The 17,439-nt window shown below is 46.4% G+C and overlaps 1 protein-coding gene across 15 annotated transcripts in view; it reads left to right on the plus strand.

Annotated features, from left to right (window-relative positions):
• The window catches only part of UNC13B (unc-13 homolog B), a 540,439-nt gene that overhangs the window by 361,226 nt on the left and 161,774 nt on the right, over positions 1-17,439 (plus strand). For all 15 annotated transcript variants that reach the window (XM_068252311.1, XM_068252316.1, XM_068252301.1 and 12 more), the window contains one exon: positions 9,039-9,085. In XM_068252311.1, coding sequence (XP_068108412.1) covers positions 9,039-9,085 — 47 coding nt within the window. The remainder of the gene's footprint in view (positions 1-9,038; positions 9,086-17,439) is intronic.

Consider the following 17,439-nt stretch of genomic DNA (forward strand, 5'->3'; position numbering starts at 1 on the left):
TTGGGCCGACAAGCCTGACAAAGCAGAGGAAATTTGATTTATTACAGCAATGGAGCAACTAAAAAAGGCTGCAGTAAGCCAGAGCACTTTAGACTAGATATAGGAACTTGTAGGATAGTAGAAAAAAGAGACTCTGTAACAAAATCAGCCTTATTTCTTCTATCCTATAAGTTCTTATACCTGTTCTAATGTGGTCTGTCTTACTGCAGCCTTTCCTAGTTGCACAGTGGCTGTATTATCTCTGTTATATAATCTAACCTTTCCTCTGACGGCTTTGTCGGGCTCAGGCACTCGGGCTGGAATGTGCTGCTCTGCTTTTAGTAGGATAGAAGCTATACACACCCTCTCCAGGCCCCCTGCAGGCTCTGTATGAGTCACAGACTGAGCTCATCTTAGCCTATCACATGCTATGTCTTTTGTTTGTAAACACTGCCTAAAACTGGCAATTACAAGCCAGGATTGCAGCAGGGAGAGGCAGAAACAGCACACAGGGACCCAGGAGAACATAATGAATAGAATGGTATGCTTTTTATTGTAAGAATTTTAGAGTACAGATTCTCTTTAAGCCATTTCTGGGCTCCTGACTGCCCCTCCAGCGTCACCAGAACAAGACGTGGAATCTCTGTATTGGCTGTAGACATTTCGGTAAGAAAGTGTAGTTATTGTTGTGGATTATACATATTGATGAGGTTCACAGCGGCGTCTCCTTCTGTCAGTGTTGTGTAACAAGCTCACACTTTATCCATAACGAGAACAGAGGAACGCTCATATGCAGCCTACCCAGTGTTCACCGCATCCTCAGCGTCGGGGCCCAGTTCTGTATAGACTACAGAACTAGTTGACCTAAGCCCATTTAAAAACGAGTTGTAGGACTCTTCATGCCGCCAGTCAGTGCGCATGTGCGGGGCACTCGTCCGACTGGCTCCCTAGCCCCGTCCTCCTGTCCCAACAACTGTCCGCCCTGCACATGCGCAGTAGCGCAAACACACGGACACAGGGACAGGATAACGCAGGGACACAGGGATTATTATATCGGGAATAACTAGTGCCAAAACCTGCTTTACAGTGTGACGGAGGGGTAAGCAGGGGAGGAAAACAGAGTAGCATTCATAGAGGTGATCAGCACCACTATAGACTAAGTAGGTGGTTTTGGCGCATAGAGCTCACCACCAGGCGCCAAAACCAGGCACCCCCCATAGCAGCAATGTAATGCTGTGTGAAGTGCATAATGGTGACTCAGGGCTCTGGCAGCTGCTGGACCCCCAATTACACCTCCCTCAGAGTTGTGACGACGTAACGCGGCAACACGTACGCCACTGTAGGACCAGTGAGAAGCGTATGCAGCAGCTGGCCGGTCCCGGGTGAGCCCCCTCTTGTGCAGGGCCCCAGTGTGGTCGCAGCCTCTGCTTTCCCATTGCTGGGCCTCTGATTGTGATAGAAGATATTCCAAATGCCATTATCCTAAAGCTGGCCACACACAATACAATTGCAATCAATCTTTCTGACTGATTGTAGCATTTCAAAAATATGACCAATGTACCACACACACACCTATGGTACACTTTAAGCTAGCCCTACACTTACAGATTGCCATCCAATGTGGCAAAACAATCGATTCATCTCTGAAAGGAATTGATTCACGAGGGAATCGATTTCCACCACACACTGCTGGAATCTATTGAAAATCAAGCAAATGGCAGCAAAGCGCTATTAATGCACTGTAACGCTACAGGCCATCAATCTGCAGCTGTTCCAGCCCTGCCCCCAATTGACCTAAATCTTCTGTCCTGTCCAAACGATACTTTTGACAAATTTTTGACTGAAAGTCAATCAATCTGACATTTTGCAGGAATCGGTTCCCAGCAGAACGGTTAATTCTGCAGGGAGTTAAACGGGAAAATTGATAAGTGTATGGGCACCTTTTATTCACCTGTTATTAACTGTGCCCTTATTGGAAATACGAGTAAGCTAAATTAACCACTTCAGGACTCAGCCTTTACCCCCCCTTAAGAACCAGCGCTGATTTCGCTGATCTGTGCTGGGTGGGCTCTACAGCCCCCAGCACAGATCAAACACCAGGCAGAGCGACCAGATCGCCCCCCTTTTTTCCCCACTAGGGGGATGATGTGCTGGGGGGGTCTGATCGCTCCTGCCTGCGAGTGGCTGGCTGGGGGGGGGCACCTCAAAGCCCCCTCCACCGCAGGATTCCCCCTCTCCTCCCTCCCTGCCCCGGAGATCGGAGGCTGCACAGGAACGGATCTGTCCTGTGCAGCCTCTAACAGGCTCCTGCCTGTCATGTGACAGCGATCCCCGGCTGCTGATTGGCCGGGGATCGCTGATCTAGTACAACGCTGCTACTGATAGCAGCGTTGTACAAATGTAAACAAAGCGGATTATTTCCGCTTGTGTTTACATTTAGCCTGCGAGCCGCGATCAGGGGCCCGCAGGTTATTCACGGAGCCCCCCGCCGTGAATTGTCAGGAAGCAGCCGCTCGCGCGAGCGGCGGCTACCTGATTAATTATCCTGCAGCCGGCGACGCAGATCTGCGTCGCTGGTCCTGCAGCTGCCACTTTGCCGACGCGCGTTATTAGTGCGCGGTCGGCAAGTGGTTAAGAGAATTCAGTTCCACTTTTATCTTCCCTTTCCTTTTCTGTCACTCTTTAACCACTTTTCCACCCGGGTACAGTATATCTATGCCCCTTTTAACTTAATTTCCCTGCCTGGGGCGTAGATAGACACCCCCCACCGCTATCCACGCTCCCGATCGCTCGTGCACGCAGCCACCCGCTCACCTGGAGATCAATGAACGGGAACATAGTTCATGTTCGTTGATCTAAGTCCCCGCAGCATTGATCGGCTGCTTCCATGAGAAGCTGCGCGATCATTGTGGAAAAAAAAAAAAGTTTCCCATCATCACTACTCTTCCTGTAAACCATTCACAAAAAATTACTGTGGCCATCTTGTGGCCAAATAGTAAAACTACAGTCAAAAGTATATTTTATATAGAAATACATATTTTTACATGAACTCATTACCCCCCACACTCTACAATTGTTACCAAAATAAATAAATAAAAATATGTACAATAAAAAAATACATAAATAGTTACCTTAGGGACTGAACTCTTTAAATATTTATGTCAAGAGGGTATAACACTGTTACTTTATAAACTACGGGCTTGTAATTAGGGATGGACGCAAAACTGAAAAAAATGCACCTTTATTTCCAAATAAAACATTGGTGCCACACATTGTGATAGGGACATAATTTAAATGGTGTAATAACCAGGAAAAATGGGCAAATAAATTACTTTGATTTTAATTATGGTAGCATGCATTATTTAAAAACAATAATGGCCGAAAACTGAAAAATAATGATTTTTTTTTTTCCAATTTATTTCCTATTTTCCTATTAAAACACATTTAGAATAAAATAATTCTTGGCATAATGTCCCACCTAAAGAAAGCCTAATTGGTGATGAAAAAAAACAAGATCTAGTTCATTTCATTGTGATAAGTAATGATAAAGTTATAGGCGAATGAATGGAAGGAGCGCTGAGAGGTGAAAATTACTCGGATGCTGAAGGAGTAAAACTGCTCAGTTGTGAAGTGGTTAATAGGAACCCGAGGTGTGAGACCTATGGAAGCTGCCATATTTATTTACTTTTAAACAATACCAGTTGCTTGGCAGCCCTGCTGATCTTTCTGACCGGTAGGGTCTAAAAGTCACATACCTGAAACAAGCATGCAGCTAATCTTGTCAGAATTGTCATAGATATTTGATCTGCTGCATGCTTGTTCAGGGGCTGTGGCTAAAAGTATAAGAGGTTGAGGATCAGCAGGACAGCCAGGCAATGTGCATTATTTAAAACCAAATAAACATGGCAGCCTCCTTATCCCTCCCCACCTCAGGGTTCCCTTTAATCCCATCCTTCCTCTTTGTCACTTGTTTCCCTTCATATTTCAGTGTAATGTCACCTAGAAGATGTTCAGGGGCTGCTAGAATCCAGCACAAGTCCCTGACCTGCTGTGACCTCTCTGCCTGTTATTCCTGTAGATGTGACTTCTGTGCCTGTTGTTCCTGTAGATGTGACATGACAGCGTGCAGACAGTCCCGCACAGCTCTCCATAATTGCCCAGCACAGCTCACACAGCCTCCATTCAGGGCTGCTGAGCGCTCTTGTTGTGATAAGGCTGCCATTTTTCAGAAGCAGGCGAGGGACCAGTGACTCCAGGCATTGCCCGTGTCTTTTATGGAATCTGCTTTTGCGGTCTTTGGCTCCCTGCACACTGCATGCATGCAATTCCAATTCCGATTTTTAATCAGTTTTTACATCCGATTCCGATTTTTAATTGTTACTGCATGCTGTGTTTTTTCCTCCTTTTTTCTGTTGATTGTATTCAGGAAAAATCGGAATTGCAAATCGGAAACGGAATAGAAATCGCAAAATGGATTTGCAGTGTGCAGGGAGCCTTTCTGCGTTTTCTCATATATCGTTTGCACAGCATGTATGTTTTTAGCCTGTGCAGGTTTGTTTTGGGAGGGGGTAAAACCCGTCTGGGACAAGTATAGGAATACCGGAATGTCCTTGTGGTGGGTGCTGTGGGTTATGGGTGGGTGCTGTGGGTTATGGGTGGGTGCTGTGGGTTATGGTTGAGTGCTGTGGATTACGGGAATGTCCTGACAGTAGGTGCTGCGTGTTATGTACGTCACTTGCATATAATTGGAATGGGTTGTGAAAATATAACACGTTTGCAAATTACGCATATTTTACACAGCATGGCAATGCAGAGAGGAGCTGTAATTGTTTTTAAATTTAGAACTTAAAGCGGAACGCCCCTTCCAATGGAAATGGATGCATGTGTTCAAAGAGCGTTTACCTGCACCTATTTCTGTTCTTTTCGATGGTTAAATGGAATGCCTAGTGATTTTTTTAAACTTAATTACATTGAATACTTAATTTAGAAAAATAAGCAAAATATTTACAATCACATGATATTCACATAGAGCTCCCCCTGCTGGCCTAGCTTAGAAAGCTTTGCAAGTACAGCTAAGGCCTTGGGTAAGACTTCTGTAGGGGTTGGCTATCAGTTATCAGGTCTGGGGACTTTGCCCTTGCAATGTTAGATAGGTGTTACTGCAATGACTAGGTAAGACTTCCATTGAGAACTGCAGGGTTTGGTTATCACTTACCAGGTCTGGGGAATTTTATCTTGTTAGTTACTTGCCTGTACATTCTCTTCAAAGGACAACTGAAGCGAGAGTGATATGGAGGCTGCCACATTTATATCCTTTTAAGCAATGCCAGTTGCCTGGCTGTCCTGCTGATCCTCTGCCTCCAATACTTTTAGCCATAGCTCCTGAACAAGCATGCAGCAGATCAGGCTTCTCTGACATTGTCAGATCTCACAAGATGAGTTGCAATGCTTGTTTCTGGTGTGATTCAGACACTACTGCAGCCAAACAGATAAGCAGAATAGCTAGGCAATTGGTATTGTTTAAAAGGAAATAAATATGGCAGCGGAAACATATTTTTCTCACTTCAGTTGTCCTTTAACCTCCCTGGCGATCTATTAAAAACCGCCAGGGGGCAGCGCAGCACATTCATTTTTTTTTTTTAATCATGTAGCTATCCTAGCGCTAGCTACATGATAGCCGCTGTTTAGTGGCATCCCCACTCCCCTTCCGATCGCCTCTGACGATCAGAGCATACAGAACGGGATTTCCTGTTTGGCGACATCGATGACGTCGGGATGACATTGTCAACGTCATCGACATCTTGGCGCACGGAGGAGTCCTGATCCACCCCTTTGCGCTGCCTGCCGCTGATAGGCCACACTGCGCAAGGGTCGGGGGGCAGTGCGGTGAATTGTCGCTGAGTGGTGGTGATTGGTTGGTACACGCAGCTAGCAAAGTGCTAGCTGCGTGTACCAAAAAAAATTATGCAAATCGGACCACCAGGGCCTGAGAAAGCCTCCGCGGCGGCTTAACCTGAACTCATTTCGGGCTTACCGGCAGCGAGGTTAAAGAAACAACCATCCACAAATCTTAGGAAAATAATATGAAAATAAAGCCACAGCTCTGAGCTTTGCAGGGTCCATAGATTCTACAAAATAATGAAATGGGTGCCTGTCCTGGGAATGGACGCTAATGATATTTATCCTACATGATGGTCAATGCGATACAAGTAATTCCAGTTTGCATTCCAATTTACCGGTAATACAAATGGCATGCAGGTTGTAATCAGCCAATCATAAGCACTTCTCACTGGCCCTATCTCAAGCTGCATGCAGTTAGCACGAAGCCAGAATCATTCGCATCTCATTGACCACGTCTAGAATTGACCTTATGTAATTGGTAGCTTCAAGTACATTGTGTCGTCAGGTCTAGAACTAGTTTGGGAAGACCTCTCCTCTCTGCCTAACGGGGCGTCATGATCGTTTCATCGTTGGAAGTCTTCTGTTTCTCACTCACGTCATGTCATGTGACTTTTCATCCGTATACCTCGAAGTGAGATGGAAATGTACTCATCTGCTTGGCTTATACATTTCTGAGACCCACATGTGATGGCCTTTGTCCTGTTTGAGCTTGTTCCTTCATTCGTACCTCAGCATGATGTCTTGGTCTTGTCCTCACATGTCTTCTTCATCCAGGGAAGTCTCACAGCGCGAGTGTGGGAAGGACAGAGTTTCTACTAACCTTCTCTTCCTCCTCTCTCTTTACTCTCTTTCCTCCACAGAGGGGCAGAAAACAGAATATCAGGTTAATTGTATTTCTAGTCTCGTGGTTCCTTCCTGTATTCTGGTCTCTGCATGCGTCTCGTGCTTTGTTTGGACTTATTGACAAATGTTTTGTTGCCCTTTTTGTGTGCGGTATGTGTGCTGCGATCTCCACTGCATGGTGTGAGAGACATGTGGTGTCCAATTAGATTCCAGCCAGTGCAGCGATACAATGTATGTTCACTTGATAGGAGTAATACCTGTTCATGTTTGGTAAGTCCTGGGGCACACTAGAGTGGGTGTTTTTTTAATCGATTTTGGAGTTTTGAGAATCACCGGCGCTTTTAATCACTTAATTACCAGCGGTGTTGTGTTTGCTAGACACACAGCACACACACACATCAAGTGTCGACCCAAAGAAGTATATATCCGCAATATGTTTAGAAATTCTGTGTGTGTGTGCCGTGTGCCTCTGCGGGGGGCGATCTTTGACCGTGAAACACGTGTCAGGCAGTCTTTGTGTGATTTGGAATCCCGAAATTGTGTTCACATGTTTGTCCGCAATCTTGAAGAATTGTGAGTTAAGAAGACAAGTTGTTCATATAAAAAACCAGTGATTTTTGCTAGTGGAGTTTGTACACTACAGTCATCACTAGGACAGAATGAGGCACAAAGGAGGACAGGGAGGCAGAGGTGATACAGAGGGACACGGTGAAGGCAGAGGTGGGTAGGGGAAACTGAGGGGGAGGGCAGTAGGGGAAACTGAGGTAATGGGGGCAGAGGTGGCACAGAGGGGCACACTAAAGGCACAGAGGGCAGAGGTGGCACAGAGGTACATGGGATGGCGATGACGCCGTGCTCACTTAAGAATGGATTCAGGTTAAGAATGAACCTATAGTCCCCATCTTGTTTGTTAACCAAGGTCTACCTGTGTATAAATGAATACATATAGAGTGTGTACATAACATATTGAGGCACATTCCAGTGGGTAGTCAGTAAGCACTGGCTTTCTATATGGGGGGGTTCATACCTGGGTATAGTTGAGAATTGTTGCCTTCGATGTTAGTCTCTTCCCCACTAATGCTTCACAGATGGTCAAGAAGAGGCGCAATGCTGAATGTGGTATTTCCATTGCTTTGTGAATCTTCACATTGCATCTTTATAAATACCACATTAGCAGACACAGGAGATAGAATTGTGAGTTGTCCGTAAAATGTCACATTGGCATTTAGAACTCCAGATTTTGTTGCCAGGGGTAACGCTCTGCCTAGCTGTAGAGGTGGGACGTTTTACTATTGCTTGTTTGTAGCCAGTTCCTTTAAGTGTTTTAAGGCTTTGGCATTTAAGGATTGTTCTATGCAGATGTAGCATGTTTTGAATCCACAGTTTTGCCGTCAAAGCCAAACAGGGACCACGGGGTCTCCAGACCTGTACCACACGCATTCATGTAATAGAGGTGCCTGGAAAACAAGGGTGCAAGGGATTGCCACTAGAAGAATATTGGTAAGGTTACCGATATTCTACTACTTCATTCCGATAGTAAAATATTGGTGATCTTTACCGGTAGTTTACTATAACTTATCCTAATGCTACTCCCTCAGGAGATGATGTAAGCGGTAACATTGGCCAAGACCTCTAGAATATCGGTCGTCGGTGAAGAGCAGGTGCCTGCTAGCCATGTGCAGAGCTGGTGGATGATGGACAATATGCCATGTGTGTACGGAACACCATCCCTGCCCTTGGCATGCTGTGTGTACAGAGGAATCTCCCATACGGCAAGAGTACACGCCTATAGGCAAGGTGGAGAAGTGGATGGGAGTTGTATAATGGAGTCAGAGTTGGAAGCCTATAGGCAAGGTGGAGAGGTGTCTGTGAGGCTTATACTGGAGTCAGAGTTGGAAGCCTATAGGCAACATGTGGATGTGAGATGTGTACTGGATTTAGAGTGTGGAAGCCTATAGACCAGGTGGAGAAATGGATGTGAGGTGTATACTGGAGTCAGTGTTGAAAGCCTATAGGCAAGGTGGAGAAATGGATGTGAGGTGTATACTGGAGTCAGTGTTGAAAGCCTATAGGCAAGGTGGAGAAATGGATGTGAGGTGTATACTGGAGTCAGTGTTGAAAGCCTATAGGCAAGGTGGAGAAGTGTATGGGAGTTGTATATTGGAGTCAGAGTTGGAAGCCTATAGACAACGTATTGATGTGGATTGTATGCTGAATTGAGATGTGGATGTGTGCCGTATGTCAGTGGATGTACTCCAGTCTCTGACTTATCAGTTTATTCACCTTCTGTATTTATATTTTCCTCTTTTCTGCAGACACAAGATGATGGAGACCCAGCGAAGCCTCCGTGGTTTAAAGGCGGGTGAGTGACCTTGTTCTCTGCTATGTATTCTGCACACATACATCAGAGGCTCCTGAAAGCAGAACCATGCATGAAGTATGTAATAAGCTGCAGATAGGAGACATTCATCATTTAGCCCTCTAGCAATGTAATGCCTGTGGACAGCATTCATTTCATCTTCATGTCAGAAGTCCAATGTTTAGGGGCCAGTGATATGGGGGGGGCACCTACTGGGTAATACGCCACTTAAAATGGTCTTGATAAAATGGCCTAGGCCATTCACTGAAATTGCAGCCTATCCAGTGAAATCACTGAGAATGCAACCTATCCATTCATTAGAGACCAGTGACATCACTGAGAATGCAGCCTATCCATTCATTAGAGACCAGTGACATCACTGAGAACGCAGCCTATCCATTTACAGAAGCTCAGTGACATCACTGAGAATGGAGTAGTGAACCCGAGGTGAAAATAAACGGATGAGAAATAATTTTATTTCTCCTCATACTCCTAAAAATGATTTTTTAGATATCTCATGGTTTTATTTTGTTTTTTAACATTTACAATGTAGAATGAATGTTTTGTTGTCTCTGCTCAGTGGCAGCCTATTAAGTGTCCCTAAATGAAAATGCATGTACTATTGACCTTTTCCTATCTCCTCCCTGCCCTCAGAAGTTTTATTTTGCCAGAAAAGTTTTTATGGCTGTAATTTGCTTATCAGTGATGCTTACTATATCCCCCACGAGGTGCCGACAAGACAGAAGCTGTCACTTCCATGCCTAAAAATAAACTCTTTCAGGCAGCAAGATAAAACAAGTAAAACAGCCTGGTTATTAATATGTTTTGTTCTGTACATACACATGTTTATCTCACCATGTCACACGTTGCCTCGGGTACACTTTAAGCCTCAGTTTATGTTACTGTTTTCGAGTGACAGGGCAGGCTGCTTCCCCAGTGACGTCAGTGGTCTGTAGCCCGTGAATAGGCCGCATTGTCAGCGATTTGTCACTAGTCTCTATTGAAGGCATAGTGTGACTCTTCAGTGATGTACCTGGCATCCTGTGCATGCGTGGCCTTTTTTCTGCGCATGCTGGGAAGGCGAGGAATTGTTTAATAGGGTCATATTCGCTGCACCTCCGTTTTTCACCCTTGCGATTCGGCGAGGATTACCTGCGCTCCAGGAAGCCGTCACTCTGGGAGATTTGATTGGGAATTATTTTAGTCTTCATCCTCTCTCCTTGGTTCGGGCGCTGCTGCAGGTTTATGGGAGATTAGATTGTAAGTAGTGATGTTTCTGACATGCCGGGGCGCAGCTTCTGTTTGAATATTTTCCTGAGACTCTTCAGGATTAACGTCCGAGCAACCGCCAGCCTCGTTACATCGCTAAATCCCGATCTGCTGTGCCGCCTGCAAAATAGCTGCACGTTACATAAGACTATCGCCGTCATTACCAATTGAAACAAATTCTGAGAAGAGGCCCTCTTTATGCAGATTATGCTGATTTAATTGGTTGGTTTCCAAGGTGCATACATTTTGTATAAATTTAGCATCGACTTGTAATTTTTTACATCTCGTTGAAAATTCCAAGTGGAGGAGTCCGGAGTGTAGAGCACGGTGCTGCCTCCTGTGTCCCCGCCCCTCGAGCTATGGCGACTCCATACATGCCTGCAGGGAATGAGGAAGAGAGGCGCCGTGGGGAGGAGTCCGGAGTGTAGAGCATGGTGCTTCCTCCTGTGTCCCCGCCCCTCGAGCTATGGTGACTCCATACATGCCTGCAGGGAATGAGGAAGAGAGGCGCCGTGGGGAGGAGTCCGGAGTGTAGAGCATGGTGCTTCCTCCTGTATCCCCTCCCCTCCAGCTATGGTGACCCCGCCCATACATGCCTGCAGGGAATGAGGAAGAGAGGTGCTGTGGGGAGAAGGCTGGAGTGGGTGCTGCCTCCTGTGGCCCCTCCCTGCCAGCTATGGTGTCCCCATACATGCCTGCAGGGAATGAGGAAGAGAGGCGGTGTGGGGAGGAGTCCAGAGTGTAGAGTGTGGTGCTGCCTCCTGTGCCTCCTCCCCTCCAGCTATGGTGACCCAATACATGCCTGCAGGGAATGAGGAAGAGAGGCATGTGGGGAGAAGTCCGGAGTGTAGAGCATGGTGCTGCCTCCTGTGGCCCCTCCCTGCCAGCTATGGTGTCCCCATACATGCCTGCAGGGAATGAGGAAGAGAGGTGCTGTGGGGAGGAGTTCAGAGTGTAGAGCACGGTGCTGCCTCCTGTGTCCCCTCCCTCCAGCTATGGTGACCCCATACATGCCTGCAGGGAATGGGGAAGAGAGGTGCCGTGGGAAGAAGGCTGGAGTGTAGAGCGCGGTGCTACCTCCTGTGACCCCTCCCCTCCAGCTATGGTGACCCCATACATGCCTGCAGGGAATGAGGAAGAGAGGTGCTGTGGGGAGGAGTCCAGAGTGCAGAGCATGGTGCTGCCCCCTGTGTCCCCTCCCCTCCAGCTATGGTGTCCCCATACATGCCTGCAGGGAATGAGGAAGCATCCATTGCCATCAGAACCATCACCTGTTGTCTACATTCTAGTGTCTAATTGTACCTCAATAGGACAAATGTTACCCGTGAGCGCCATATAGTTTTGCCATAGATGTTTTGGGGCGCTCACACAAATATTCCGGTGTACAATACCACCAAAACCGATCCAGAAAGGTACAAAGGTGATGTCAGCACACCAATAATAGATGAGGGTTATTTATTTAATCCTGGCAAGTAATCCGTTTTGAAACTACTCTGCGTCCCTTTTTCAAGGATATGCAAAAGTGATCTGGAATGTGAATCCGACACATATAGTATAGCACTCACCAACATATATGGCTCTGACATATTCCACAGCGCTGTACAGAGATCACTGATCCATTCCCATCAGTCTCTGCACCGGAGGAGCTTACACTCTAATGTCCTGACCACAGCCACACACTATTAGTAATATATATATTACTATTACTAATGACTATATACTATTTACTATATACTATTACTAATAGTGTGTGGCTGTGGTCAGGACATTAGAGTGTTAGCTCCTCTGGTACAGAGACTGATGGGAATGGATCAGTGATCTCTGTACAGCGCTGTGGTATATGTCAGAGCTATATATATATATAATCTGACATATTCCACAGCACTGTACAGAGAGCTTACACTCCAATGTCCTCACCACAGTCACACACTATTATCATTATACCTTTATATAGCTCTGACATATTCCACAGCGCTGTACAAAGATCACTGATCTATTCCCATCGGTCTCTGCACCAGAGGAGCTTACACTCTAATGTAACACCAATATCCACACCCTGTAATTTTGGTGAGAAAGTGATTTCCGATGGAGGAAGCCTCAGTACAGAGATCGATGAGCGTCTTGGCTTGATAACCATCATTAACCTGAATTCCATGTTGGCGTTTGATGACGCCGCCGCCGCGTTCTGCTGCATTGTACCCCCAGCCTCAGAAAAGCACAAATTGGCGGTTTATTATAGAGAAGTATAAAGCGGTGACCTGCTCAACGAGCGCACACAATGTCTTGTCTGTATATAATGGTATGTTGCAATGTATGGATTACATACACAGCGCTGTTCCCAGTTCATCCGAGCAGAGAATGCGGACCTGACCTTGAGAACGCGGAATTCTCATTTATAGAGGAAATAACTCCCTGAACGGCTTTAATGATGTCAGGAATCGTCCGCTGAGGCTGGTGGTGAATAGTAATCTTTTTTCCCAGCTATGCTGCTTGTGGCTCAACAGGTGTGTGAAAGCATGTTAGCCTTTTATCACCAAGAGCAATTAATAGTCCTCTAAAATGCAGATTCGCTTCACCGGATAGTGCAGGGGTAGGGAACCTATGGCTCGGGAGCCAGATGTGGCTCTTTTGATGGCTACATCTGACTCACAGACAAATCAGTAGGGATTGATTCATTAAGCTACACTGATCAAGCAGCGCAGCCTAGTGTGAAAGCGCAAGTAACATTTTCAAAGTAGTGCACGCCACTGCTGTACCATGCACTACTAACTTGCTCATGCTACCCCAAAACGAACAGCTGCTTCAGTGACTTTGTAGGACAAGATTCCCGCACTTTGATTAGCCCAATAGGCTTCCTGTTACTTGCCTGGCAGCCTATTGGGCCAAAGTGTGGGGATCTCGTCCTACAAAGTGAATCAACCCCCAAGTCAGCTAGCTAATTGTACAAGTGGTTAGTCGGTATTTCTCCTGTCTGGCTCTCGGGGAAATTGTTGATTTTGCTGAAACCCAAGAGAAGCTGAAGACGTGTCTGACACTGCCCGGCTAATCAACTGTATACACATCACCATGGCAACAGGGATGTGTGCCCTACTGTCCCAGTTTCAAACATATTGTATGGCTCTCACTGAATAATATTTTAAAATGTGGCATTTATGACTCTCAGCCAAAAATGTTTCTGATCCCTGGGATAGAGGAAAGTTGGGACTAAGATGAGCAGTTCTCCGCCCTATCTGCAAATTGGTTGCAGGCTGAAATTGGGCCAATCAAATAAAGGAAGTACATATGATTGGCCAAATTCCAAGTCCTATACAACTTACACAAAATTTGTATGCGAACCATTATTACTAGCATTGACCCCACCTAGTGGTGACACGGACCGTTCACTACTCTGCTGGCAATTCTAGCCAGAAGGGGTCAGCACTGGTGCAGCAGCCAATCAGAAAACAATGTACATCTGCCCTGTGTTTGCTGGGTTCCACCAGTTGCTCCTGTTAATTCAAACACCCTGAGAAAAACAATGCCACCGTTTTGGATTGCTGATTTAAAGAAGGTAATTTGGGTGTCACGGTACTTTGGCTGCTGCCATGGTCTCCCATGTTAACAGACACAATTGTCTGTTAACATTTGAGCCTATGGCAGTGCACAAAGTACTGCAGCCTCTCTGCACGGGTATATGTTGCTGGGTCGGTTAGGGTCAAGCATAGGTGTGGGGGGTTAGTTAGGGTTAGGCATAGCTTGGGGGTTCTTTGGGTTTAGGCATAGGTTGGGGAGGTTGTTAAGGTTAAGCATAGGTGTAGAGGTTTGGTTAGGGTTTGGCATAGGTGCGCAGGGTTGGTTAGGGTTTGGCATAGGTTGGAAGGTTAGGTTTAAGCATAGGTGCGGTGGGTTGGTTAGGATTTGGCATAGGTTGGGGGGGGGTTAGGGTTTGGCAAATGCAGTGGGTTGGTTAGGGTTTTGTATAGGTTGGGGGGGTTAGGGTTAAGCATAGGTGCAGTGGGTTGGTTAGGTTTTGGCATAGGTTGGGGGTTAGGGTTTGGCATAGGTGCGCAGGGTTGGTTAGGGTTTGGCATAGGTTGGGGGGGGTAGGGTTTGGCATAGGTGCAGTGGGTTGGCTAGGGTTTGGCATAGGTGGGAAGGAGGGGTAGGGCTTGGCATAGGTGCTGTGGGTAGGTTAGGGTTTGGCATAGGTTGGGGGGGTAGGGTTTGGCATAGGTGCAGTGGGTTGGCTAGGGTTTGGCATAGGTTGGGGGGTAGGGTTAAGCATAGGTGCGGGTGGTTGGTTAGGGTTTGGTGTAGGGTGAGGAGATCGTTAGGGCTAGGCATAGGTGTGTGGGGTTGGTTAAGGTTTGGCATAGGTTGGGGAGATTGGTCAGGGTAAAGCATATTCTGGGGGTCGTTAGAGTTAAGCATCAGTTGGAGGGTTGGTAAGTGTTAAATATTGGTATTTTTTTCAGATATTTTACTTAGGTAATTATATAGTAGAATATCTGTACTATTACTTATATTTTTCTAGTGGGTATTTTCTGCTCACAAATTCTCATGACGACCTTTTTGCATGTACGCAATTGGTTTTCCTTTCAAGATGCAACCAGACTGACTATGGTAGGACATTAGATAGTGAGCTCCGTGGAGTTGTTGGGTATGCTCTATAAGCTATGGGGAAAATGGCCCGTACCTGTATAAATATAATCTGCTGGACCTTTTTGACCTGGCACATCACTTATCCTGGGGAGTGCTGTCTGCTACAAAGTTACTTAATATAATGGCAGCACCTCGTACACCTGGTCTTGCTTTTATGAAGCTGCCATCGGTGACCTTCGATGTTCCAGTTTTTATAACATGTGGACACACCTCTCAAGAACAGGAATTTCCCGTCATGCATCACTGGTTCCTGACTACACATCCATGCATGATTATTATTACGATTGATTTACATGGGGCACATAGATAAATATTTACAGACAGTTTAGACATACAAGGACTCTATGGATCAGAGCATGGTCATATAGCACATCGTGTAATGAGTGTCTGTGTAATTAATGATCCCAAGTAAAGCAATTCATCTTCCCCTTCTATGTCCCCTAATGTAGGTCTGGCGAATGACCGGCAATATAAATCAGCTGTATGCCAGGACTTGATTCCCAAAGATTACTTATTTTTGCACTTTGATGCACGCCATATACTTACTGATATTGAGGTCTGATCGACCATCCGGTTTGATAATTTTATCGAATTGGATGAAAATTGGTGCTGCAACAAGCATGCCTGATCGATACCCATGTATCTTACAGAAGCAACAGAGGCGCCAACAGAATAAAAATGATGTAAATTTAAAACCAAATAAGATGGGGGTAAGGGTGGACTTACCTCCCCCGGACAAACAACAATTCTATATGATCAAAAGTTTTAATTCTTACACCAAAAATATGCAACGCGTTTCACGGGTCTCTAGCCCACTTCCTCAGGCAAAAATACAACAGGAGTAACTTTAGAAGTGTGTGTGAAAGACACAGCGCCTCTAAACTGTGATCTCGACAGAGGCGCTGTGTCTTTCACACACACTTCTAAAGTTACTCCAATTGTATTTTTGCCTGAGGAAGTGGGCTAGAGACCCGTGAAACGCGTTGCATATTTTTGGAGTAATAATTAAAACTTTTGATCATATAGAATTGTTGTTTGTCCGGGGGAGGTAAGTCCACCTTTACCGCCCATCTTATTTGTTTTTAAATTTACATCATTTTAATTCTGTTGGCGCCTCTGTTACTTCTGTACGCTATTATGATTCACCTGGTGGATGGGTGTGCACACCCTTGTTTCCTTCTACGGAGAGCGACTTCTTAACCTGAGTGGGGACAGGTCTAATATCTCCCCATGTGCACATAGTGGTTGCCTGAACCTTGGCAACCCATACTTACGTAAGTATTTTGTTTGCTACTATAATTATCTCCATCCATTGTGTTTTTCTCTTGTTTTTCATATCGATACCCATGTATCGATTTAGCAAGTGGGAAAATCTCAGTCTGGTGTGGTCAATAGGGTGTGCAGTGATAACAGGTGAGCAGTATCCCAATGGATCCCTGGCTGCCGTCCCCTCTAAATGTCCTCCCCCTGGTGCCCGTGCACGTTAAATCTCACCTGTCCAGCTGCTGCAAATCTCAGTCTCCTTTGCTGTCTCCCCGAGCGACATCCAGGTGTGTGTGTGTGACACTGGCCACATGATATACGCGGCAACACATGCGTGACCAGGCAGGATGGAATCCGAGGCGTCATGAAGCCAATTTCTGAGGGATTATATGCTGAAATCGATCTGGAATCGGCCTGCGATGTATGGGCAGCTGACAGATCTCTCTCCCATCTGAGTCCCGTCCTCCAGAGGGTGCAGTTACTCTTGACCACAGGCAATAATCCTAACATTTGTTTAGCGCCAAGCGGATCCGTCAAAACCAGTTTTATTAGCTGAACGACCAATCGTACACATGCCCGATTTGACGTCCAAACGACCGGTCGTTTGGAAAAATCTGACGTGTGTACGCACCTTAACCTCCTGATGATCACGGTGTTAACCCCCCCCCCCCCCCCCCCAGTGACCAGGCCATTTCTTGTTAATAGGGCCATTGCTTCAGCCTATGACAGCGGATCACCGCCGACACTCTGGAGGGAACAGCCGTGTCACATGGCTGTCCCCAGTACAGCGCTGCCTTAGATCGCAGCACTGTATTGCCCTAATAGACAGCGGTTTCGCTGCCTAACAGTCTCCGAAACGGCGATCGCCGCATGGAGACTGAAGGCGGGGCGGAGCTGTGCCCGCTGAGCAGGAGATGCACGCGCAGCCTCCTGCTAGCCCCACAGAAGACCGTTCACGCCAATCGGCATGGAGCGATCCTGGGGCTGCCGCACTGCTCACGACAATTGGCGTGGAGCAGTCGGCAAGTAGTTAAGGGGGAGTCTTGCCCAAGGACTTTTTACTGAAGAGGTACTGACCCGAGCCAGGATTCGAACCCTGGTCTCCCATGTAAAAGGCAGAGCCCCTAACCAGTACACTATCCAGCCATAAAGGCCCTGCTGTCATGTACATTATCTCGCTGTAT

Source organism: Hyperolius riggenbachi, chromosome 1 (genome assembly GCF_040937935.1).
Source record: "Hyperolius riggenbachi isolate aHypRig1 chromosome 1, aHypRig1.pri, whole genome shotgun sequence".
NCBI lineage: Eukaryota > Metazoa > Chordata > Amphibia > Anura > Hyperoliidae > Hyperolius > Hyperolius riggenbachi.